The 26,551-nt window shown below is 34.0% G+C and overlaps 4 protein-coding genes across 5 annotated transcripts; 3 read left to right on the top strand and 1 right to left on the bottom strand.

Annotated features, from left to right (window-relative positions):
• Positions 1-1,033: 1,033 nt before the first annotated feature.
• On the top strand, positions 1,034-3,848 carry LOC101211346 (polygalacturonase 1 beta-like protein 3). Its single transcript, XM_004142933.3, has 2 exons — positions 1,034-1,451; positions 1,592-3,848. Exons 1-2 carry the CDS (start codon positions 1,383-1,385, stop codon positions 3,392-3,394), a joined length of 1,872 nt encoding a protein of 623 aa, XP_004142981.1. The 5' UTR covers positions 1,034-1,382; the 3' UTR covers positions 3,395-3,848.
• Positions 3,849-9,910: 6,062 nt separating this feature from the next.
• Positions 9,911-12,344, bottom strand: LOC101212478. Its single transcript, XM_004143024.3, has 3 exons — positions 11,287-12,344; positions 10,932-11,181; positions 9,911-10,836 (listed from the first exon to the last, which is right to left on the bottom strand). Exons 1-3 carry the CDS (start codon positions 12,050-12,052, stop codon positions 10,152-10,154), a joined length of 1,701 nt encoding a protein of 566 aa, XP_004143072.1. The 5' UTR covers positions 12,053-12,344; the 3' UTR covers positions 9,911-10,151.
• A 1,637-nt stretch (positions 12,345-13,981) lies between these two features.
• LOC116402180 (glutamate receptor 2.9-like) lies at positions 13,982-17,786 on the top strand. The gene is made up of 3 exons (XM_031881372.1): positions 13,982-14,540; positions 15,584-15,903; positions 16,734-17,786. Exons 1-3 carry the CDS (start codon positions 14,460-14,462, stop codon positions 16,864-16,866), a joined length of 534 nt encoding a protein of 177 aa, XP_031737232.1. The 5' UTR covers positions 13,982-14,459; the 3' UTR covers positions 16,867-17,786.
• A 2,120-nt stretch (positions 17,787-19,906) lies between these two features.
• LOC101212318 (cytoplasmic tRNA 2-thiolation protein 1) lies at positions 19,907-24,703 on the top strand. Of its 2 annotated transcripts, XM_011651171.2 has the most exons (10): positions 19,907-20,174; positions 20,597-20,711; positions 20,813-20,955; positions 21,027-21,146; positions 22,311-22,423; positions 22,514-22,606; positions 22,715-22,755; positions 23,243-23,309; positions 23,422-23,533; positions 24,093-24,703. In XM_011651171.2, exons 1-10 carry the CDS (start codon positions 20,073-20,075, stop codon positions 24,261-24,263), a joined length of 1,077 nt encoding a protein of 358 aa, XP_011649473.1. In that variant the 5' UTR covers positions 19,907-20,072; the 3' UTR covers positions 24,264-24,703. The 2 variants fall into 2 exon arrangements, with proteins under 2 accessions (XP_011649473.1, XP_031737415.1); XM_031881555.1 differs by lacking the exons at positions 19,907-20,174; positions 20,597-20,711 and adding an exon at positions 21,417-21,510.
• Positions 24,704-26,551: the final 1,848 nt, after the last annotated feature.

Raw genomic sequence — 26,551 nt, 5'->3', positions numbered from 1 at the left:
TGCCCATCCCATGTGGCTGGAGGACAGTGGCAGGCAATCGGGTTTTCATCGAAACAAGTCAAAATGTCGAACACCCACCATCTTAATCCCTTTCCCAGTTCCTCAAAAGAAAACTTTCCGACCCTAATTAGCATCTTTATATGTGCATTGTATCGTCGGTAATTTATGTTCTCACCTAACATTTAACAAACAGAAAAAGGAGTAGAGTAGGCGTAGGCGTAGTCGTGGGAGTTCACTCTCCCAAATATCCCTTTAAAGTTAAGTGGTTGGGTTGGCGTTTTGTGGGTGGAGTTTGGAGCTCGGGTGAGAATGGAATGAACTTTTAATGCGTTTTATTTTAAAATCACAACATTTCGGTTGCCTTTGCCGTTCTTTCCTTTATTAAACCACGTAACCTACCGGTTAACAAACAGAAAAAAGAAAACTTTCTACGTTTCTGTTTCTTTTTGTTCCATGTTCTGATTATTTGTGGATCCTGTTTCTGGAGAAAAAGAACTTGTTTGATAAAATAAAAATATTGCTTCAAAGGCGTACATATGTATTTCGCTCAATGTTAGGCATTAGAAAAAAATAAGAAAAAATTTCTAAAAAGAATTGTAAAATTTTGCCTCCAACCAACAACGTGTAATAAGAAAATAAAAAACACATGTTCCTTCACCAGTATTGCCACACATTTTTTTACTGTTTATATAAATAAGAATCAAAATAGCAGAAGCTTCAAATATTCCTCAAATTTAACCTAACTTTAAAAACACTATTTAGAACTTCACTTTCGATTTTCTCCGTTTTCTTTTTTTTTTTCTTTTCAAAGAAGTATATTCCAAAATTAATTTTCAACCATGGAACACAAGAGCTCAAGGATTTGACAAACATAGTTTGATGCATTCGAGATGTGTGAATAAATTAGATTTGCCAAATAAAATTTGTTGGATGACCAATTTGGGGGGAAAAAAAGAAAGAGAAACAGAAGAAAATAAGATAAATGGAGGTAACGCGTGCAAAAAAGAAAAGAAAAAGGAGACTCCAGTCCACTCTCTCTATCCTTCCCATTTCCAAACTCAAACAAAAAACATCCCATTTTCATTTTCAATTTCAATACACCTTCTCGGGGGCCACCGCAACCCCAACCCAACCCAACCCAACCATTCCCCCGATCCCCTTCTTGCGTCTTTCTCTCTCCTCTGCTATTCTGCGCCATACCCTCTTTTCTTTTCCCCTAAATGGTGTGGGAAATTTGAAAACCACTCTAATCTTTGGTAGTGTGAAAACCGCTATAAATTTCTGCACACAATTACAACCGCACACCAACATTCTCAAATCTCACCCCCTCCCTCTTCTTAGCTGGAATACAAACTAAAATACAAACAAAACTCAAAAGAGAAATGCACAGATTACCCACGCTCTATGTGGTTCCCCTCTATCTCTTTATCTTCTCGCTTTCCTCTCTCAATGTAAGTCCATCTCCATTTCAGTGTTTAATTCTCTTTAATTTAAGTTTTAAATCCCTCCTCTACTCATCTCTGATTGTAAATTGTAAACTGTTAGTAATGTATGTTCGGTTCTGGTGGTTTATATTGCTGTGCGGAAGCAGGTTTCTACAGCCGGCGACGAGGATGACCCTTTTACCCCAAAAGCTTTTCTTAACCGTTATTGGAACAAGGAGGTGCGGAACGATTTCCCCAAACCCAGTTTTCTCTTCTCCAAGGCGTCTCCCTTGACGGCCGTGCAGTCGGCGGCCTTCGCCAAACTCGCAGCCGAAAATGCTCTCTCCTCTCGCCTTCCCGACTTCTGCTCCGCCGCAAACTTGCTCTGTTTCCCTGATTTATCCCCCTCTTTGGCCAAGCACGACAGGGACTCTAACTTTGCCGTCTATTCCAATAAGAACTTCACCACTTACGGCACCCAAAGATCTGGTGGAATCGACTCTTTCAAGAACTATTCCAATGGTGACAATGTTGTCGTCGATTCCTTCAGGCGCTACAGTCACGAGGCCTTGGGCCACACCGACCGATTTTCAGTCTACGGCACTGACACCAACGTCCCAGACCAGAGCTTTAACACTTATGCCTCCAAAGCCATCGGAGGGGACGGCAAGTTCACAACCTACGAACAATCAGTCAATGTCCCAAATCTCCGGTTCACCACCTACTCCTCTGATGCCACTGGAAGATCTCAATCCTTCAAAAGCTACAGCGAGAACGCAAACGCTGGAGACCAGTCGTTTGTTAACTATGGTAAACGTGGAAATGGGGGTCCAAACGAGTTCACGGGATACGGGACCAGCGCAAACGTCATAGGCTCACGGTTTTCCAGCTACGGGGCAGAGGGAAATGGGGCCAACGACACATTCACCAATTACGGCAACGATCAGAACAACCCACAGAATAACTTCAGGAGCTATGGCGAGGGTGGGAATGGAGCGATTGAAAGCTTTTCTAGTTACCGGGACCAGGCCAATGTGGGGGACGATTCATTCCAGTCCTACTCCAAGAACTCGAACTCTGCCAAGGTTAATTTCGCAAGTTACGGGAAATCCTTCAACGAGGGTACGGACAAATTTAGTGGTTATGGTCAGAATGGGAATGGCCAGAGCGTGGGATTCAAGACGTATGGTGTGAATACGACGTTCAAGGATTACGCGAAACAGGGAATAAATTTTGCGAAGTACAGCAATGTTAGCTCTGGGGGTGCGAAAATGTCGGTGAGCGGAAGTCTGGCAAAGAGGTGGGTAGAGCCCGGGAAGTTCTTCCGCGAGTCGATGCTGAGGAAGGGGTCGGTGATGGCGATGCCAGACATAAGAGATAAAATGCCAAAGAGGTCGTTCTTGCCTCGATCTATCCTGTCCAAGCTACCCTTTTCGAGCTCGAAGCTGGGGGTGATGAAGCAGATATTCCACGCAGGGGATAACTCGTCGATGGAGACAATGATGACGGAGACTGTAAGGGAGTGCGAGAGGTTGCCCAGCGCCGGGGAGACGAAGCGGTGCGTGGGTTCTGTGGAAGATATGATAGACTTCGCGACGTCGGTGCTGGGGCGGAACGTGGTGGTCCAGACGACGGAGAACACGAAGGGGTCGAAGGGGAACATAATGATTGGGAAGGTAAAAGGGATGAACGGTGGGAAGGTGACAGAGTCCGTGTCTTGCCATCAGAGTCTGTTCCCTTACCTACTCTACTATTGCCACTCTGTGCCCAAGGTTCGAGTGTACGAGGTGGATCTGCTGGATCCGGCCACTAAAGCCACCGTCAACCATGGAGTTGCTATCTGTCACCTGGACACCTCCGCCTGGAGCCCCGCTCACGGGGCCTTCATAGCTCTCGGCTCCGCTCCTGGTCGGGTCGAAGTGTGCCACTGGATCTTCGAGAACGACATGACGTGGACTGTGGCCGACTAATCGGAGATGTGGCTCATGACTTGAGAGGTTAATTTTAAGGTTAATTGCTCCTTCGCTTTTCAATTGGATTTCGAAATAGAGGTAAAAATCTATATATATTTTTCTTTTTTTTCTTTTTTTTGCCTTACTTAATGTCCGAAAAAGGGTAAATGTGATTGTAATTCCTGGAAGAAATGAAAGGGAATTAGATGGGAGTTGAGTGGATTTGGTTGCCATTGCCAATTGCAAATTGGATCGGTGTGTGCGAAGCTAGTAAATAAACCATAGAATGCAAAGTGTGAAAAGATGAGATGAGGTGGTCCTGTATCTATATATATGGGCTGGGCCTACATTGCTTTGTTGTGTGGTGACGGATATGCCATGAGACAGCTCACTCACTTGCTTCTTGTGAGTGCGACTCTTCTTTAAACCAATAATAGTTGGCTGCATCTTGTGCACCCATCTTTTTCTAATACATCTACATCTAAGTTCTAACTACCGTTTGCTACATAATACTTTTTTATGTATAATAACACTTGATACCCATCCCATGTGGCTGAAGGACAGTGGCGGGCAACCGGATTTATATCTGCATTGCATTATTGGTAAATTATGTTCTCACCTAACATTTAACAAACAGAAAAAGGAGTACCAGGAGTCAGCATAGGAGTGGGAATAGACGTGGGAGTTAACTAAGGTGGCCCTTTGATAGCTTTCTTTTTTCTTGTTTGTTTTTCATTGTTTTACATTATTCTTGTTTTTCCTTTCCAAAATTTAAGAAAGGTTTCTAGTTGCAAAAATGAAAAAAACTATAATTACCAACTTTGATGATTTTTCTTTTTTTCTTTTTATATTTGATTATATATTTTTATGTTAAAATCTCTAAGTGGCTTATTGGTGGGAGACATACCTATATTTCTTTTTGGCCTAGAGGTCTTAAATTGGTAAACTATTTACACTAACAAAAACATAAAAGATAAAATTTTGTTACACTTAGTTATATACTTAATTATATATGGTCAAATGTTCTATTTTTGAAAGATTTTCTATTGATTATTATATTTCATAATTATATGTTAATTTAATTTCAAGTTTTACAATTTCAATATTTTAGATTAAGGTATTATTTTATTTTCAAATTGGGGATCTAACTCTTTTTTTTCTATTTAGCTATATTTATTTTATATTTTATGTTTATTGATTTTTTAATATTTAATTTACATATTATTTTTTTCTTTCAATTTTAATTTGTGAATATATTTATTTAGATATTTTCTAAATTTTAAATGAAATTTAAAGTTTGACAATATGCATGTATATTTTATTTTAATATTTAATTTATATATTATTTTTATCTTTCAAATTTAATTTGTGAATATATTTATTTAAATATTTTCTAAATTTTAAATGAAATTTAAAGTTTTGCAATATGCATGTATATTTTCTTTTAAATTTAAATTTATTATTTTTAGTATCATCAAAATTAGATAAAGTTTTATATTATATAGTTATTTACATGTTACCTTTAATATTCCGCAACCACTCTCTTTTAAGTGAAATGAATGGAATAAGAAATAATATTTTCAATCAAATTTTAATAGCATATTAGTAAAATTATTTTATTATAGCTATTAATTTTTTAACTGTTTTATAATTATTTTTTAAATATTTTAATGAATTCTATATATTTTATAGTTTTACATAATTAAATTATATAACTAAAAAAATAAGGGAAGATGTTAAAAAAATGATACAAGAAGTAATTATTAAACATGTATTTTTTTTCAATCAACAGAAAATGAGAATAGTTATTAAATATAATCTTGTTTCTTGTCCTAAAAAAATAAATAACAAAAGATAGAAAATATGAATGTTATCAAACATGCTTTAATAAATCACACCATACAGAAATAAAATAAATAGGTTTTTCCATCTTTTATTTTTTCGTTTATAAAAATTTATTTCCTTCTCTCTAGGAGAGGTAATCGTGCAAATTCAAATAGATTGCAAAGCATATATCATTGCAAAGTTTATACATGAATTTTTCTAATTTTGCTTTTGGTTTCGTAAAAAGAAAACCATACCATGCATTTCCTTTTTTTTAACCTATTTAAAATTTTATTTATATTTAACAAAAAAAAAACGAGCATAATTCAATTTACACTATATTTATATAATTAATCAATGAGTTAAAAAAATTGGAAAATTGCACTAGGTGTCAGCAATATTGTCAAATAATTAGCTTATGTCATCTAAATTTTTTAAATTGAATTCTTTCTATTAATTTATTTAGTTTTGTTAAATATTTTTAAAATGGCAAGACTACCCCTTCCCATATTAAATCCTTTTAACGAATTTTCCTTTTCCTTTTCTGAAGTTCAAGCGTTCTTTTTCTGTTCCCAAACTTTCTAATTTTCAGTCTTCCATTTCCGAAATTTTAATTTTCCATAACCACCGACTTTCAATCGACGGGCACTGCTGTGGATGGCTTTGAGATGTTGGAGAGGCACAAGGAAGATTTGAATAATTTTCTTGAAGAGATAAAAAAGTTAATAAAATTTGAAAATATTTAAAAATGGTAAAATCTCAATCTAATCTTGATGCACCCAGAAACCCAAAACAATCGAGTAGTTGAAAATTTTTATTTTAGAAAATCTGGGTGATCACCTAGAGAAAACCATCAACACAATAAATTTGAAACAAGGTAATTTCATCTTTTCTTTTAAAATTCATTCATGATTTTGAATTGAAGTTTCAGTTGAGCTAAGGTGAACACTTATAATTATATATATTTGTTTTTTTTGGAAAGCCCAACAGATTTTCACAGGACCGCATATAATCAAAAGAAAAAGATTCTTTGCATTTAATTATCCACATTCATCCATTAATTTTTGCTCGCAAGGGTTGTAAAGATAAATAATTAGAAAATTACTTGGTTGCCATTGAGTTCTCTGTGGTGCCGCTGGACTTTTTCCTTAAGAAAAAAGTATTTTCCAGATTAAATTTGATCCATCGAACCCAAGTGCTCAGAGATTTAACAGACAGACTTTGGGCTCAAAGATTTTACAGACGTAGTTTGATGCATTCAAGATGTGTGAATAAAATAGATTTGGCAAATAAATTGTTGTATCACTAATTTAGTTGTACACGTTTGTTCATTATTATTTATATATAAAACGTGTCCTCATACGCATCTAGTTTTTTAAAGATATGTTTCGAACCTATGCTCAATTTTTAAATTTATGCTATGCTGCAATCTATAGAAATGATGCACAAGTTTTATAATTTGGTAGTCGATCCAATAGTTCCAACGAATACACAATAGTCTCATAATCTTTTTTTTTCTTAACCTAAATAACAGGAGTGTAATATTCATTGAACGAGAGATTATTCATCACGAAAACTTTTTATACTAATTTTGCAGTTTATACTTAACATTAGTTTTCTAATGGATGTGAATGGTGATAATCAGTCATGTTTGGTGTAGTACTAATTTGAACAACACATGAGCAAACAGCTGCTAATTGTGCTTATTTTAAGAAGTTTTTACCCAACATTCTCAAAATTGTTGTGATATATATTCAATTGCAGCAATGAAGATGACAAAGTTTGAAATTTTTGCAAATATATCTATGACAATATAAAAAGAAGATGCATCCATTTTTTTTAGTACACAATAACACAAATGTAACTTTTTTTTTTTTGGTGTTAAATTCACAAATGTAACTATTTAGTAACAATTTTTTTTATGTTGTATATTTCATCGATTAGTAGCATCTTTTTTATGCATTGCAAGTATACTTTTTATTTGCTATTTATTCCATATATAAAAAATTACCATTTTGGTTCCAAAAAAGCTGGATGTTAAAATTTTGAATTTCATAAGTGTGATTTTTATTAAATAAAATATATATGGGGCAGTTGGCTCCTCCGAATTTTTAAGACCTAGAATTCGTTTCACACCACCCTTTTTCTCTCTAGTAGGTTTTCTTCCTCCCTTCATATTTTCATCCGTTCTTATTCAAGCTCAAACCATTCTTTTTAATGCAAAATCTTGACCACTTTCACCTCGATTTACCAGTTTCAAGTTAATTTAAACTTTCTATATCATTGGTTTTTATATTCTCAATTTTGTGCTTCTTGATTGATAGTACTGTTCTGATTTAGAGGAAACTCATATTCAACATTTGTTGCTAACAACCAAAACTGTTTGAAAGATTATCTCAAAGAGGATGATTTACATTTACGGTATTTACTTTGTTAATAGCTTGATTTCTAATTTTTGTGTGCCTTCAGGATGCGTAATGATTAGGCTTCTAATCTCATTTATTGTTGTTGATGTCTTGTAGGTTGTCTACGGCTGGAGTTCAGTTTCTTCTTTGATAATCGCCAACTGGTTTCAATGAGAGCATTCCTAAAATTCATGGCTTATATGATTGGAATTATTGCACATCTTGAACTTTAGATCAAACCCCAAATCGATGGATTTAAAATTAACCATCAGTATCTAGCTAACAATAATTTTCACTAAGTTTAGGAAGACCTTATGCATGTTCATTAGAAGTTTGTTCCTTTTATTCTGGATGTCAATGAAAAGTGAAGTAGACGGTTCTTAGACAGTGTATTACATCCAAGATATGACCTTGAAAACGTGAATAATTAATTAAAATTTAGAAACATATATCTTGCCTCCCTAAAAGTTTATATATTTAAATTAATTTGTTAAAAAGGTATTAGAATATATTATACAACACGAAATTTAGGAAGAATATGATTTTTTTTCAAAAATAACAAATTTGACAAAATATTTACAATATATAACAAAATTTTCAGATTCTACCAATAATAAACATTGATAGCAATTAATATATATTTCTACAAGTGATATTCATAAAATCTAAAATTTTGCTATAATTGTAAATATTTTAATTTATTTTACTATTTTTAAAAATGATTATGTTTTATTGATAATTAGTAAAAGGAAAAACAAAATTGTTGGGAAAGATTTTTTTCATTATTATTGCAAATGTTTTAGGATGCAGATTTATTAAGGGACGAGACGAGGGGTGTGTCTTCCCATTTTTGTTTTTATATTTTAATATTAATTTTAAGGTGTTAAATTATAATATATATTAAATAATATTCTATTATTATTAAATTTTGCATGTAGATTCTAGGTTCGATCCTCGTCCTACATCTATTTGACTGAAACTTTTTTTTTCCCTAGTGAATTGAAGTGTAATGGGTACTTAATTGGTAGAGGTTTGAACTTAACTCCTTTGCCAAAAAAGATGAAAGTCGAATGACAATAAATTGAAGGCCATTATTATTATTACACAAAAAGGAACCACCAACTTTGTGGTTCCTCATAAATTCTCCCACCTGTAGTCTTTCACTGCATTTCTTGTCATAAATTCTTTATGGAAAAAGAAAGCAAGAGTGTGATCGTTCGTGTCCTTGGGCACTCGCATCATCACCACCGTTCAAAGTATAAGACGATTCACATTTGACAGACAACATTAAAAAGTTGATTGATCACCATTTTAGATCGTTTTCGTACTTTAGTTTGTTACCTTCTTTTATTCCTTTTCCTTTTCATTACCTTGTTCTCTGCTATAACCTAAAGAAGTTGGTTTAGCAAGAATTTGATTTTCATGTAGAAAAAAAAAGATTATATTGGAAGAATCATAAAAATAGTACACATATTGACAAGAACTCCACGTACATTCTTTCATTATTAATAATTTCTTAAAATTCACTAGCTGGCTGGCGACCACTAAGCAAAAGTAGAAACAAGATTAGATGTATTGGATAATTTTATTAAAAGAAAAAAAATAATAAAGAAGAGATGAAGAAGGCATAGCAAGTAGGGACGACGAAGAATTGAATCATTATACTTATACGTATACTTTTATGAAGTACTAATACATTTATAGAATTAGGATGTTCCATAATTGTTGGCCACCGAAAAGGAATGAAATGACGAAACTGTCCCGAGACTGGCTTAGAATTTACGAAGAGGGGATAGTCACGAGGTTTGTCACTGTCGTGTAGAAGATAATGGAGATAAATTTTAAATGTTTCCAGTAATGCAAAGTTGGATTCTTGCATTTCTATTTATTTTTCTCATCAGAAAAACGAAATTAATATTAGTAAAAAATAGAAACTTCAAAAGTCACGTCTAACCAATCATAAAAAGACACGCGTGCTCTAAAAACGCGGCTTCTGAAACTACCCCGCGATTTCACTTAACTCTTTCTCTCCCGATCCCTGCTAGCTAATGTGATGAATAGAATTTTGAGGGTGATTATGTGGCTGTCGTCATCTCTCTTATTTTTATGTTACTTTTTGCTGCCAATGGCTTTTTGCTACCTAATTAATAAATGGGCAAGAACATGTAGCATTCAAGACGTTTTTCGTCTCTCAACTATAAAAGCCTAATTCCAAATTTCTTACCTTCGAGTAATGTGGGAAATGGAGGATAAATGTAAAAGCCCTAATTTGAACCTTTGAGTACCCAAAACTGAACTCAACCGATTAAATTCTGTTCAACCTTTTTTAATTATTACAAAATCAATCCAAACTAACTCGTAACAGTAAAGGATTCTTTTTTAGTACTTTAGAAATGAAGGCATTTTAAATCCAAAATCTTTTTGTTGTCTATGCATATGGGAGCTAAGCTGTGATGTCTTTTACATAAATATTTTTTTCTTTAAAAAAAAAACCTCTAAAGCCAGAAATATTAAAGTAAAAAAATAACGTGTATATATATTAATAATCAAGGGTTCTTGATTTTGATCCTTAATTTGCGAGCAATTTGTGATCCTTTGGGATGAAGTGCCCCCATCTTGTTGGTGTTACATTGTTGAACCTCAACCCAGTTGATGAGCTTGAGTAGTAGAGACTGAGGAACTTTCCTGATATCCTCGTCCCCCGCTCCCTTGGTCTTCGTTATACCAGCTTCCAATGCTTTCTCTATGAACTCCATGAACCACTTTCCAGCTTCCATTTCAATCTGCCTTCCCAGTTTGATTGTGTCGCTCAAGCTGCACCACGATGCCATTGGCATTGGCACTGGTGGCTTCTGATTTTCATCATTCTCACCACTACCACTGCTTTCCATGCCCAATTTCCCAACAGATGCTGCTGCTGTTTTCTGCTTCCCAAACTTGGTTTTCTTTTGCTCGCTTCTATCTGGAAAAGCTCCCACCGATTTGTACAACCCACACCTTCTTTTGGATAAACTTGCTTCTGGATTATTAGAGTTGCGGGTGATATCGCTTAATATGGAGGGAGATTCTTGTTCCTCCTTGGAAGCCTGGTTCTGAGCCAGTTCAGTAGCGGCTTGAATGGACACCATATCACTTACGGCCTGCATTATTTGTTGGTGGAATTCAAGAAACTTGTTGAAACAGTTGGCGGGAGCGTCGGCTCTAGCCCATTTGCTCAACCTGGAAAGCATCCTACAATTACATACCACAAAGTAGATATCTTAGAAAAACCAGCGATGAAAAAAAAAAAAGTGACAGAGAATGGTTGTAGCTGTATATAGCGGTACCTGAGGGATCTAATTAAAGCCTCCGTGGCAGTAGCTCCTCTTAAGGCGTGGAGGGCATTCTTCTGCGCTGTATCTCTCTGCTGCACAGCTTCCTTGCCCAGTATGCTGAGTTTTCCTGGTAAGTTAATGGGAAGAGCGGTGAGGCTATCATCAGAGTCGCAACTCTTTGGCATGGGGGAGGTAGAGGCAGCTGGAGCTGGGGTTCTTTGATTTCTTCGCAAACTAGGGGGTGGAGTGGCGCTCTTCTTCACTGCAACGTGACAACAAGCCAAAGAATGAAATGAAAGATAACATGTTTCAAGGCCAACAGGCAACAGCAGCACTTGAAACTAAGTTGAACAATAATGAATAGTACCTACAGCTGAGTTGAAGGGAGTTGGTGGCGAAATCCTTGGTTCTCGCTCGCACACGCTCTTGCTTCTAGGGAATTTGGATATGGTTGCACAGCTTTTCCTAAGCATTAAAGGAGTAGGGGCAGGGGTTTCGAGTTTACCCAACAGACTACCACCAAAGGAAGACCGGATTCCCTTCTTGCCCCCAGCAACGGGAGACGTCATCAGGGAGCTGGAAGTTGCACGCTCCTTCACGGGGGTGCATTGCTCAAAGTCCAGTGGAAGGGGCTTCAGAATCAGGGGTGAAGAATTCCCATCTCCCAGGCCCAGCCCTGTTCCTGTTCCCCAAGAACCCCGCCTCGGACACGAAACTTTTGCCTTTGCGGCCTTTGACTTATCATCACATTTCTCCCCTTTCTTTCTTAAACCCATCAGCGGCTCCGGCGTTCCCACCAGAGGGTGCCGCCCGGGGAGTGGTTTCGTGCCTTTCATCAGTGGGACGGGCGACCCAGGTTCCAATTTATCCACGTAAATGAATTGACCAAGCTGCATTTTGTTGCTCAGAACAAAATCGTCTTGATCCGAAGGCAGACTCACGTAGATTGAATGTGAAGAATCCGACACCTTGATATAGAATCCATGCTTAGGCCACAGGTTTTTCTCATCCAGATCTGCTGGCACAATGTCCGTCACCTGCAACAGCGAGCTCCGGTGATCGCTTGTGGGTTTCACTCCAGAATTCATTCCATCAAGAAGCTTCACAAGAACTCCCGGTGCTAGACTCGCCATTCTCCAACCCCAAACTCAAAGAACTTCAATAAATAACCAATCGCTTGATTTCCCAGATTCTTTTACTTCTGTCCCAATTGCAAATAATATTCTCGACTTCTCTCACTTGCTTGCTTTCATGGACAAGAATGGGGGAAGTGGCCGTTGCCAACGGAAGGCAATCCCAGGAAAAGGACCCAACTTTTTTGAAATTTGGAATTTGTAACGTTACCCAACGGTCGCATGGAGTGGACCCACCTATTATACCTCATTATAATTTCGGAAAATGCTCAACCCCTTTTTCTCATTCTTATAAATTGAAGCGCTTTTCTTTTGCGTTAATTAACTGGGCAATACTTTATTTTCAAGAAAGAAAAATTGGGCGATTTTTTTTTTTTTTATTTTGTAAATTTGTTTCATAACATTTCGTATAGCAAAATATTATTGCTAAGCATCTCTCCCAAAGAGTAAAGATATTCATAAGAAATTTATCTTTATATTAGTATTTCAAAATTGTTCAACCAAAAGCATAGATTTAATATTTATTTTAGGGATCGTTCTAAATTTTGTACAAATATGGTGTAAATTTGACTTTTCTAATTGCTTTTATATTATACTTTGCTGAACCTATCATAAAAAACTAGAGCAACCCAACCTAGTGCATACAATTCAAACACTTTCATAGAAAGGGAGTTCATTTATTCTAAGCAAGGTTGTTGTGATAAATCTTCAAGCTCACTAAGTTGAATGACTTCCTTTCACTTCAAGGAGTGTATCTAATAGATCAATTGGTAAATCTGTATTTTTTTTTTAGAAAAAAAACCATTTGAAATACTAAACACATGCTGAAGACTTATTAAATGCAAAAGAGTTGATAACCTACTAGACACATCAAATAATAAGGAACTTTGTAATTTAAGAAAAAAACCTTTTTTTTTTTTTAATAACTAAGACCTAGTTTGATAATTAATGTATTTTTGTTTTTTACTTTTTAAAAATTAAGTCTAATGCCAGTTTAACATTTAGCTTTCTTCCTTTGTTATCTATATTCTACCTTTAAAAATCGAGGTAAATTTATAAACTAAAAAAAGTACCTTTCAAAATTTTTTTTTCTACTTTTAAATTTTGGCTAAGAATACAATTCAACCATTGTATTTAAGGAATATGTAAATCATTACAAAACAAAAAAAACCAAATGGTTATCAAATGATAGAGTTTAATTTTTTATTTCAATTTTAACTAATAGATTTTATTTTAAAACTTAAGTCAAACTCAAATGTATTAAATTAAGTGTAAAGAATTTTTCGAGTAGTAACATCGTTAGTAAATTATTGAATACATCAATTGACAACCATACAACTTACACTTTTACTTTTAACAATATCAACATAGAATTTAGATTTAAATCGAGTTAAAACCAAGTTGCTACCGAATGAAAGAAACTGGGTTAGAAAAGGGGACATTTGAGGATAGGTTGGAAGAAATTGTTGGTTCTAGGTAGAGTGTAAGCGGGTAGGTTGGATAGATTTTCCTCAAGTCTGGCCCAACCCGATTAGGTTGCATCGGATCAGGTTAAACCTAACTTATGCAGCATGCAATATCAAAAAGTGGTAATAAAATAACGTCAACAAAAGAAAGCATTGTAGTGTTTCATGGGTGGATTGTCAAGGAGGAAAGCAACATCCAAGACAGTAGTGAAAGTAATAGTGCAATGCATACAAAGTAATTTGGTATGTTAGCAAGATGACCACCACTACTGTGGAAATTATTTTTGATTCCTCTATTTGTTATATTCATGTTATTTGTGGCAGATTATATATGCGTAAAAATGTGACATGTATCTTTCTGTTTTACGTCTTCTTCTCATTATTTTACCCTAATTACACGATATCTGCTCTATAAATATAGACCAAAAGGTCTCTCAAAATTGCAGTGAATACATACAGAAAATATTCCCACAAGTTCTTTATTCTTCACGTGGTATCAGAGCTAAAGATGGCCAACGCCAATGGAAATCCTGGAAAACTTAATTTCACCAGCTCACCTCTCAATCAATTACTCAATCAAGTCACAACCACCAAGCTAGATCGAAGCAACCTTCTACTTTGGAAACATCTTGCTCTTCCAATCTTGAGAGGGTACAAAATTGAAGGATACATGCTGGGCCACATACCATGTCCTTCGATGTATGTAAGTCGACCTACTGTCAGTTCTACGACACAATCAACTGTCGAGACGACTGCCGAGATGGCAAGCTCCCAAACCATGGCAAGCAGCTCCATGAGTACCCCAACTGAAGAAGTCGTTAATCCTGGCTTTGAAGCCTGGTTAGTCGTTGACCAACTACTCCTTGGGTGGATGTATAATTCTATGACGCTGGAAATAGCCACTAAACTGATGGGATTCGAGCATTCTAAAGATCTGTGGGATGCAATCCAAGAACTATTTGGTATTCAGTCCAGAGCTGAAGAAGATTATCTTCGCCAAACCTTTCAACAAACTCGAAAAGGTAATAATTCTATGATTGAATACTTTAGTCCCACCAAAAGTTGAACCATTCTACCGGTTGTTTAAAACATAAACTACCAAACAGATCAGATACTAGAAACGCCACTACAAGAAAAGTGGTTTACGACGACAATTATTTTTAATCATAGAAGCGAGAGTCATGGAAAGTCCTTCCATGACAGTTTCCAAAAATTGTCGCAATAAGTTATTCCATGACATAGAATAAATGTCGTTAATCAACATTTTACGACATCAAATAATTGTCAAAATGTGAAGAATATTCCAAAATGTGTGGGTCTTCGTGCATGTCTTATTAGCACTCACATAAATAAAATATTAAAATTATATTTGTTTCAAGAAAAGAAAAACAAAATTTGTCACATGACAAATTATGATTGAACAATTTAATGAGATGCACAAGAATAGATGATATCAAGAATAATGCACCTAATTATTTTTTTATTCATATACTTAAATTTTAAAAACAAAAAACTAAATAGTTACTACTGTCTAAGTTGATAGAGTTATGAAAATTTTATGAAAAATAAACCTTTTTTTAATATTTGGTTTTGAGTCTAATTTTTATTTGGATACTAATTTTCAAAGTGCTCATTTTTATGTTTGAGTTTAGAGTTTAATTTTTGTTTGTTGTTATGTTTTAGAATGTTACATACTTTTTTCTCGTGTTTGAATAATTGTTCCTACTATATTCACTTAGTTATTTGGATAGGCTAACTATTTGTAAAAATGTTTTTGTTCATTATTCTATACTTGGAAAACAACTCTAAAAATAACTATGACGTGTTAATTAAAGGTTAAAATGTGTTATGACCAAATTGAATAATTAAAATTCAAATGTTAGAAATGTAACAAAAACAAAAATGAAACATAAAGGTGTAACATTTTGAAATTTAGAAACCAACGAAAAATAGATACAAATAATAGAACCCCACACTCAAGGCTTAAGCCTAGATAGTAGATAGATTATTGTTGTTTAAATTAAAGTTAATATATATAGGGTGAGATGTATGTTTATGTGGACAGAAATTTGATGCTGCAACTGGAGATATAACAATATTAGCAAATAGATCTTTGTTGGTAGACTTCACTGTGCCATTCACCCAAGCTGGAATTTCTTTGGTGGTTCCTGTAAGACGTGACATGGGTTTGGAGAACCGTTCGATCTTCTTTGTCAAGCCCTTGAGTTGGGACCTCTGGCTTGCAATTTATGGGTTTTTTTCTTTCTATGAGTACCGTCGTTTGGATTCTGGAACACCGAGACAACGAACAATTTCATGGTTCTGCATCAAAACAGTTCTAGACCAGTATTTGGATCTCCTTCCGCATCACCTTTTTTGCACAAGGTAATTAATTCAAGTTTTTTATACTACTATCTAGTATCATCTCGCTTATAGATAGAAAGTCTATGCCAACAAACTCTTTCAACTTCCATAATTACTGGACAACAAAACCTCTAGATCAAGATATTATTCTCTGTGTAACTCAAAATATACTTAATTGGCAGTTGTTTAGAGACAAAGTATCTTATAAACTTAATATCAAGTGGTTATTAAAATGTTAATAGATATTTGAATCCCACGTCTAATTGATTATTACGAGGCACCCTACCATACGTTGACTCTATTGAATCAGTTTTACTTGCTCTAGATTTTTTTTTTTTTTTGAAGTAGAGATGTTAGGATGTTAAGAAGTTGTCCACCCTGTAGAGATCACGTCCGAGTGCATCTATGATTCTACCTATCCTTTTCTTAAAAAAAATGTTCATTTAAAAAAAAATCTAGTGTTTTTCCGCTTTTCTAAATTATACTCTACTAACACATAAGGTTTGAGGGTGACTTGGTATGAGACTTCAAGCAATGAGTGAAGAGTGAAGATATATTGGAGAGAGTAATTTTGAAATGATTTAAAATAACTATTTGTTTCTAAGATTTTAGTCCAAACTAAAACATGCTTTTAATCATTCAAAACCAATTTTAAATAGGGCAATAAAAAATGATTTTAACAATTTAAAAATCAAAACATACTGCAATTAACTAAAAAAAGTTTTCTTTAATAACAATGACAATCCAATTAATTTAGTGCATATTTGTTTAGATTGATTTTAAAATGTCAATCCAGCCACACCTCTAATTAACTGTCTCCTTTGAACTCTTTTGAATTCAACATATTCCAGTGGAGACATTGAAGAGCAGTCAAGCAAAGACGGTGGTAGCGATATGGTTACTTGTGGCGTTCTTCCTAATTCAAGGCTATACAGCGAATTTAGCGTCATGGTTCACAGTACAACAACTTCAACCAATCACTGATATAAATCAGATAATAAAAAACGGATGGAATGTTGGTTATCAAAATGGCTCATATGTTTTCCAGAAATTGGAATTTTTGGGCATTAAGAATGTGGTACCCTATGCTTCATTAGAGCAACTATATGAACTCTTCCAAAAAGGAAGTCGCAATGGCAGCATCGATGCTGCCATTGATGAAATTCCTTATGAGAAGCTTCTTCTTTCAACGTATCCCGATAACTATACCATGGGTAATTAGCAATACAATAACAGCGGATTCGGATTTGTAAGTTTTTTTCTCCCCAATGCATCTCTCTTCTAATTATTTTGATTTCTACGTGGTATTCGTTGGACTTGGTGAATTTCCAATATTACCTATCACAAGTACTCAATAGTCATTTGATCTTCAATATAACTTTAGGCCCAATATTTAATAACACTTAGGCTCAAGATTGACATAGATGATCTTTACCACACAATAATAGAATAATAGAAATGTATACCACCTGATACTATTGAGTCACCAACGGTGTTGTGGCAGCTCTGAGGGATCTCTTTACAGCCTCGATCTTAGTTACTTTTGGATGTTATTCCTCATGGCTTGTTCTACACAGCTTTGTCGTCTATCATTACATACATAATATGTTTCTTTAATGAAAACATACAGTTGCTCTTTCATGAGCTCAGAGTCTACCGTTTATGGGAAAGAATCATTGCCACCATCATGGATTTTCTCAAGAACCAGATAGCAGTATTCGTCTCGGATCAATCTAGATGATCATGACCCAACTTTGGCAACAACCAACCAAATTGGCTTGCTACATAGCCACCAGTTTTACACGCTGTAATCAAGTGTTGTCCTACCAATTTACACCCATAATTAATTATGAGGATGTCGTATTTGTTAAAGTTTTAAGAACTTATCCATTTAAATTTTAAACTTTCACGTGTGAATTAAGTTAATATGAGAGTGACTTGATTGTGACTATCTTTACTTATTCTATTAACTAACATCAATTTCGACTTAAATAAATTTTTTATTTTAGTTTTGAAAAGCTCAACCTATTATAAATTAATTATGTGTTTGCTATATATATATTATTTCAACTTAAATAAATTTTTTATTTTTAGTTTTGAAAAGCTCAACCTATTATAAATTATTTATGTGTTTGCTATATATATATATATATATATATATATATATATATATATATATATATATATAATATATATATATATATATATATATATATATATATATATATTATATATATATATATATATATTATTTTCAAGTTTGTTGTGCATGCATTTGTCCCTTAAGATGTGTTGCGAGTTATTTTCCTCGAGTTGGATGTTGATTTAAATTTAAATTTGATGATATTAAATTTAATTATATCAATAGAGCGGTAGAGAGAAAGAGGAAAACTTACCAAATCAAAACCATCAATATAGGTGGGCAATACTTTGCGAGAAATAGGTTGTTAATCATGGTAAGGGATTTCATCTAAGGCAGCATAAATTCCTCCATTTTCATGCTTCCTTTTGTGAAAAGTTCGTGCATTTGTTCTGCATTGTCGTAAGTTTTGAGCTGGAAATTAGGAATAAGTACTTCAGAAGAAAGGAGAGCCTGAAGATCGAAAGGAAAGGACGAGGCCCTCGTGCCAAGATCAGATGGATTACTTCAACGACTTGAGAATCTCATAGATGAAAGAACCCCCTTCTTGAAACTCTATGTTCTCTCCCTTGTTAAGAAGCTGATTGATATCAGTTATAGTTGGTTTGAGTTGTTGAACCATCAAAAGTGAAGCTAAAGTTGGATTGTAACTTTGTGTAATAGTGACTAAAACTATAAACTGCCCATATGATCACCACAACTCTTTGTCCAATTGTTGAATGTAACATCCCCTCAGTATATAAACTAAATAAAGCTTAGCTTTTTTGTAATAGTTGAATATGTTAAAAGAAATCCACGACCAAAGATAAATAGTCATAAATTATATCAAATTGATCCAAAAACTTGAGCTAAAAGGTGAAGGAATAAATTTAACTATATATCGTTTAACACTCATCTCACTTGTAATCTTGAATTTATATGAAGAAATCGAATAAGTGAAAAATTAATATTAAATGAAAGATAAAATAAGGTTGCAGGTGCCTTCACACTAAGATGCGTTTACGAACACACTACTCTAAATCCAACTTAAATAATAATCACCAACAAAAATTTATTATTAGAGAGTGGTTAGATTAAAATGTGTCTATAGTAAAAGTTTTCTACTGAGTTCGAACCAATAAATAACAATAAATTCAAGGTAATTCAATGAGATATATTTTGTTGGTCAGATTATAAAAATATGTCACCGAACTTTGTAATTTGTGTCAAAAATATATTTTTTGTTTCAATGTGTTAATAGTCAAAATACATTTTTTATTTGACTAGTTATTGGTTTGATATATCATATGGGGAAATTTTTATTTTAGAATTTTGTGATATTCTATAGAAATTTATGTTTTAACTTATTGTTTTTTTTTTTTTTGTAGAAAATTAGTGTAAAATTTAGATTTTTTACTTTTTTTTTTTTTTTTAGTTCAAGGTATTTATAAAACGAAAACTGCATCAATTGACAAAAACATTAAGAAAAAACAGCTCATGACATAAATTTCTTGCATATTGTGAATATAAAAATATTAGTGATATTAGACCGTTATTCGATGGTAATCATGGACTATGAGACTTTTAAATTTGCTACCTTTAAAAATTTCAAATTTAGAAAATGTGATGACATGAACTCTATTATTATAAATGTATTTTAAGTTGATGGACGTTTCTTAAACTTTTGATTTTAAGATTACGATAAATTATAATTTTTAAAATATATTATACGATAAATTATAATTTTTAAAATATATTACACGATAATATTTTAAATCTAATTATTATATTTTAAAGTGAATAGTCGAACCAAGAAACCTCGATACTAATTTTGACGTTAGAGAGTAAAATCATTACAAATTTTAGATTACAAGCCCTAAATCTGACTACATTTTTAATTTAACAGAGTTAGGGATTAAAATTTCTTAGAAAATTTCTCTCCCTTCCCTCTCAAGTGTTACCCACCCTTTGGCCTTCTCCTTCCCGTCCGGCTTCCACCGTATTTTACAGTTTGAAGTCGAACTGAGTTTCTCATGACCTTGCACCTTCCAGGAAGCCAATCAAACTGACAATGGAGGAAGCCGCTCCCAAACCCAAGAGGGCCGTCTCGTCCCTTTGCTGTTTATGCAACAACAGGAAAGCTGCTCTCAAGAGGCCCAAAACCCTCCAACAGGTTAATTTTCCTTCCGTTCTTATTTCTTTCTCTCTCAGTCTTCCTCATAACTTGGGTTCATTTATGCTCCGAAATCATCGATATACTTCTTTTTCATTTATCTTAATTACTTGGCTCCATTAACATGTAAATTTGATGTCAGTGTGATTGCCGAGGGCAGAATTCTCTGTTTTCTCTTCTTCAGTTTGTCTACCTTTGAACCCAATGAGGTTAAATTGATGGGTTTCATATATATACTTTAATAGTCTTCTTCACTCGTAGATTCACAAATTTGCAACAAGCTTAGCAAGTGATTGTCAATATTAATTGGAGAGGCAATAACTTTAGAGGGGTTCGAAATTTTTACTTGATGGCTTTGATATATCAAAACTTTAACAGAGTTCAAGGAGGATATTGTGTATCAAGATGTCTTGCTTTTACAGATATGCAGAGAATGTTTCTATGAGGTCTTTGAGGAGGAGATTCATCAAGTTATTGTGAAGAATCAGTTGTTCAGACCTGGGGAACGCATTGCTGTTGGTGCATCTGGTGGAAAAGGTGAACACTGATTCTTCCTAGTTCTAAATCATTTTTAGTCTTTAAGATTTGTGTGAAAATACATTAGCTTGTAAGTTACATTTTCTTGCCACTTTATGCAGATTCTACCGTTCTTGCTTATGTGTTATCAGAACTGAATCAGCGGCACAATTATGGTTTAGACCTCTTTCTCTTATCAGTTGATGAGGGCATCACTGGATACAGAGATGACTCCCTTGAAACTGTGAAAAGAAATGAAATTCAGGTGAATCAAATCATTTCTACGCGGTTACATTTTTAGAACTTCTAGTCTCACCTTAATTTTCCTATTTTTAGTATGGATTGCCACTACAAATTGTATCATACAAGGATTTATATGGATGGACAATGGATGAGATAGTGAAAATGATCGGTTTGAAGAATAATTGCACCTTTTGTGGAGTTTTCCGTCGACAGGTATGAAACAATTCCTACTATGACCTTACAGTGGTAGTATTTGCATGGATTTTATTTTTCTGCTCTTTAAAGGAAAGGGTTTAAAACCATTCGTCCCACTTTATTTATAAAAGTAGTTGTTAATCGTTATATTATATGGACCTCTTCAGAATTGGGAAAATGGTGCTTTTGCCGTGGGTACAGACCTACAATAAATGCCCTTTGAGGCTTACTTTTATTCTATGAAACGAAATAGTGTTTAATTTAGGATATGGTGTTGATACTGCCCAGGTGATGGTGGCATTGTAATGCTGAGCAGTGAGCAGTATGTGGCTGACCAGTGAGCAATATGTGGCTGCTCATGAGTCAAGCACTTGCATATCATGTACTACCCTTGTTTTCTTATGACTGTTCTGGTTCTCAAGATTTTCTTCAAAGAAGATTCTTTCTGGTGCTAAGTATCTAGAAACATCCTTGATAAGTTAAATCCCTTGTTTTGTTTCTGCTTGGCATTGACATCCTTGACAAGTTGATTTCTAAAGGATGATGAGAGATGGTTTTTCAAATTCTATTGATTTCATAAGAGGGTAAAAATGTGGTTATTAGCCATAATCTATCGATAGCCTTCACGACTGTTTTTAGTTAATTCTCCTTTCAAGCTTTGTTGGCTGTCTCTTATCCAAAGAATATTCTTCTCTATTAAGGCTTGTGGAAGCTTCCATATCATTGTTTATCTCCTTCATTTTGTTCTGTTTGATTGGTGGTTATTGAAGGGACTCAATATCTTTTCTCTGAATGCTTGCTTTTTCAAGGTTCCAATGTATTTTCAAGGCAAGCATTGGCCTTAGCTCGTTTGATTTGAAGTTTCCAGAGTTAAAGCTTCTTTTTCTTGGTGTCTCCCTCCATTCTATTTGAAGAATTTTCTGACTTGTGCTTAACCGAGATTGTGTCTATTCTAGTTTAAGTATCTTGTATTGATCTATGTGTTACTATAACCATACTTTGCAAGTTCTCTTTTTTGTTCTTGTATTTTGAACATTAGCTTCTTTTCCACTTTTCATTTACTCAAGAAAAAGTTTTGTTTCTTATTTTAAAAAAATATGTCTAGAGCCCTAATTGGTTGAGAACTTGAGATCCGTATCAAGCGTGGTTTCATTGTATTGATGGAATTTTTTTCTCCTGAAGGCTCTTGATAGAGGTGCTGCATTGTTGAAAGTAGACAAGCTTGCCACAGGGCACAATGCAGATGATATGGCTGAAACAGTTCTATTAAATATACTACGAGGTGATATTGCAAGGTATTTTAATAGTAAGATTTTTTTTCTGTCAATTACTTTTGTCCTTCATTTCGGCTTGCATTAGACTGAAGTGATTCTTTGTATTTGTAGATTGAGTAGATGTACTGCAATAATTACCGGTGAAGATGGACCAATTCCAAGATGCAAACCTTTCAAGTACACATATGAAAAGGAGATAGTAATATATCCTCATATTTTAGTCTCATAGCTTTAGAGCAAGTCTTGCATCATGCAGCATTCAATTTGATTATTGGTTGATGCTAGTTGTAAACCTTAACAATAGATGTTCACGTATGCTTACTTCAAGAAGCTGGACTACTTCTCCACCGAGTGTAAGTTTTTTTTCTTTTAGTTGTCCTTTTTGTTTTTTTTATTTTCCACTCTTCTGTGTCCTACTAATTGATAATAATTACAAATTTTTTATATGCATTTTACGTCCTACTAGGCATAATTAACTATGAAATTTGTTTGATTGAATGTCAAGTTGTGATTGGTCAAAAATACACGCTCGAGCATGATTCATCAATTGTAGGTTCCAAAACTAGTTCTGTCTACGATGACCTTTCATTGTTCTAAAGTAATCATTTGCTCTACAGCGTGTTATTGTCTGAAGAGATATTTTGATGTCATAATAACTCCAAATATTTCAGCTTCAGACTTTGTATATATCTCCTTATCCAATTGGAATTGTTGCATTCTTGTTATGCTCAAACCTATAATGTTCTTACAAAATGTTCAAGTATTCTCATATCTTATCCCACACTCTTGAAAATTTGGCTCAACTTTGTTCATTTGGTCGCATGTTTTTTGAAATTGCAGGCATTTATTCTCCCAATGCTTATCGAGGTTTTGCTCGTGAATTTATTAAGGATTTGGAACGAATCAGGTTTAAACTCACTTTGTCTTTGCTTGACAAAAAATTAGCTTTCTCCAGACAAAGATTGTATTCCCTCTGATTTACTTTTACTAAGCTTGTTGTATTGTGAACACTAATGCAGACCTAGGGCCATTCTTGACATCATTAAATCTGGAGAGGATTTCAGGATTTCCACTTCAACAAAAATGCCTGAGCAAGGGACGTGTGAAAGATGCGGCTACATTTCAAGCCAGGTGTGCTTTGCTTTTATTTTACCTGATAAGAATCCAAAATTGCCCATATGGACTCAGTAGGGGATTATTCTGCATTCGTAGCTGTTGTTCTCAGCGTGATTTGAGCTAATATCATCATCTGAATCTGGTCATACATCTGACCTCTAGAATTCGGTTGTTTGTAGATTATATAGTTCCTCTAGATCTTGAAGTATTTGTCATCTTTCTTGATTGTGTCCCTTTTCTAACCATACCTTCAGAAACTCATCAACTGAATTCTGTGTACATGAAAGTTGAAACCATTACTGTAGAGTTCCCCCCTCCTCAATAAACATTGTACGAAGCTGCTTAACATGTTTTTGGATGCGACCTACTGTCAAATGACATATAGGAAGTTGTTGAATTTTCTGTCGTTCTGTTTCTTTTGCAAGTGGTCGTCTAGAATATGTCTTCCACCTATTTCATGTACATCTACACAAAAGCTCTAACCGTTCATTCGGCCTTTCATATCTAAGTTTCTTAAATTTTACTCTCGTACATTAGATATCTGAACATCTGTTTCTCCATTTACTTAATGCAGAAATGGTGTAAAGCTTGTGTTCTGCTCGAGGGCCTAAACCGAGGTTTGCCGAAGCTGGGTATTGGGCGCAGTCGGGGGCTTGATAGCGAGGGGAAGAGGGAAACCATTGGAAGTAATAATGTACATACGAGAAGCATTGAGAGCAAACAATGTGGCTCTTTAGATTTCTGAAGCTTCTTTATATGATGGTCAAGGAGTAATCTAAGAATCAGCCATTCTTCATTGTTTGTGATTGAAGAAAAAAGGCAAATGGAGAAAACGAATTAGATCAATACTCAGCATATCTGATTTGACACCACCAATACAAACAATGAAGTCCATTGGAAAACTACAGGCATCCTCCATGTAGCAAGTGATAACCTCATTGTATAATATGGATTTAATATCTATCCTTCTATATTTTGAATTTGATTTCAATTTTGTCTAATCATTTAGTTTCTAGATTTCAAGATTTTACTATTGAACGCAGTGTAAACTCTACAAACATGACCTGACCATGAGCTGGTTGGCGACAGTGATGTGTGCAAATCTTAAGTGGGGTTTGAATTTCATTGAGAAAAATGAAATAAAATGAAAATACTACCACATGAGAAGTGGTTTTGTTTTAAGCAGTTTCCGTATCGAGTGTGAAGGACAAAAGTGTTTCACAATTCTTGTGTCCTGCAGCTGCCGGTTCCCTCGTATACAGTGTCTTACCCTTTTATTGTATCCATTCATTCGTTCAAAACTCTCACCGAATATTTCTTCTCTATTTGTCTTTTCATTTTCATTACTTTATTATTTCCAATTCATCAAATACTTTTTAAAGTCAGAGGAAACCCCAATCACGAGATATTCTTGTTTCTCAATTCAAAAATCAACTCTTAAATTCTGCATATTTCTACCTCTTTTTATCTACTTCTGACATTTACACTACCGTATTTTTTTACCTGTGGCTAAATTTATCCTTTTCGAGTAAATATCAATTAATTTGGAGGGATTAAAAATGATTTAGAGTGGTTTTAAACGTGATAAAATGAATATTGATCATTTTAAAATCACTTTTAAACATGCACAAGTCGTATGCATCTCTTTAAACCATACAAACTTCGCTCCACTAAACTCCTATGTCATTATGTCATTCAACTCTTGCCTTAAAATTTTCTTTCACATAGTTTTGCATTGAAAACGTAATAGGACTGATTTAATTTCATCAAGTTGAATTTTCAACTATTAATAACATTTATTAATTTACTTAGTTTCGTAGATTATCTATGACTTTGTTATCATTATTTTGCGTATGCTTAACTATTTTTTTTTTTTATAGTTTCAAAACTTTCATGAAAGTACACTCGAGGGGAAGGTAATATTGTAACTTTTAAAGTATACTTAAAAATTATTTTTTGAAACAAAGTTAAAACATATATATATATATTTTTTTTGTAACATTTAGCTTTAATAATACATAAGAGAGATTATAAAAATTTAATTGTTAAGATTAAGATCTCATAATACACATTGTGATTTGTGTTTGGAAATGTATGGGAAAGGAGATATTGGTTGGATTTGTGAAGTTGAGAGATATATATGAATATGGGGAATTGGATTTGGTTAGAAAAATGGAAAGAGAGAGAGAGAGGCAGAGGGCCACATGTTTAATTTGATCACATGGGTTTTGGTAAGCGCCAAATGCCATCCCATGTGAGCGCCCAATTGCTCCCATTTTTTCTTCTTCAAAGTTTTTCCAATTCCCAAATTATTATACGCCAACCCCACGCACCGACAATCAACCTCAACATCCATAATATGCATAATTAACACAATAATAAAACACATACCTACGACCCGTTTTCTTTCGTTTGTGACCCGTAATTTGATTTAAAACATAGAGTATCGACCACTAGTAGAAAACAAAAGTGGTTTCTTCTTTTTCATTCCATTGGATGTTTGATTTCAATTCAAAATTTGAAATTTGTGTTTGACGGCGAGTTAGAAAATGCAATAGTATGTCTCATGTTTATAATTTTTTAAAACGATATTTAAAAATAAAGAAAATAACGATGAGTTGTTTTTAAAAATAGTTATTTCAAGGGTTTTTATTATATATAAATTAGTATACCAAACACGATTGGATTGTTTGAAATCATAAAAATGAATAACCAATCAAATACATTAGATTTTTTGTTTCTAAATATTACATTCTTTTTAAGTTCTAAGTTCTTAATTAAAAAATAGTAAAGTTTCCAACCATTGTGCATGTTAGTTTTGTTTCAATTTAATTTAAAGACAAATCTAAACTAATCAACAAGAGTCTAAGGTCGATCATCAAACAACAAAAGCCTGATCTTCCATGAAGATAAATAATTAGTTGATTAAAGATTTTGGATTAAAAGAAATAATGATAGGATAAAAATAAAGGAATATAACACTTATACCACAGATAAGTTAAATTAAGTTCATTTCCATGAGTAAAATCTCAC

This window comes from Cucumis sativus, chromosome 2 (assembly GCF_000004075.3).
Source record: "Cucumis sativus cultivar 9930 chromosome 2, Cucumber_9930_V3, whole genome shotgun sequence".
Lineage (NCBI taxonomy): Eukaryota > Viridiplantae > Streptophyta > Magnoliopsida > Cucurbitales > Cucurbitaceae > Cucumis > Cucumis sativus.
The sequence above is the reverse complement of the archived record's forward strand: the minus strand, read 5'-3'. Positions and strand labels throughout refer to the sequence as shown.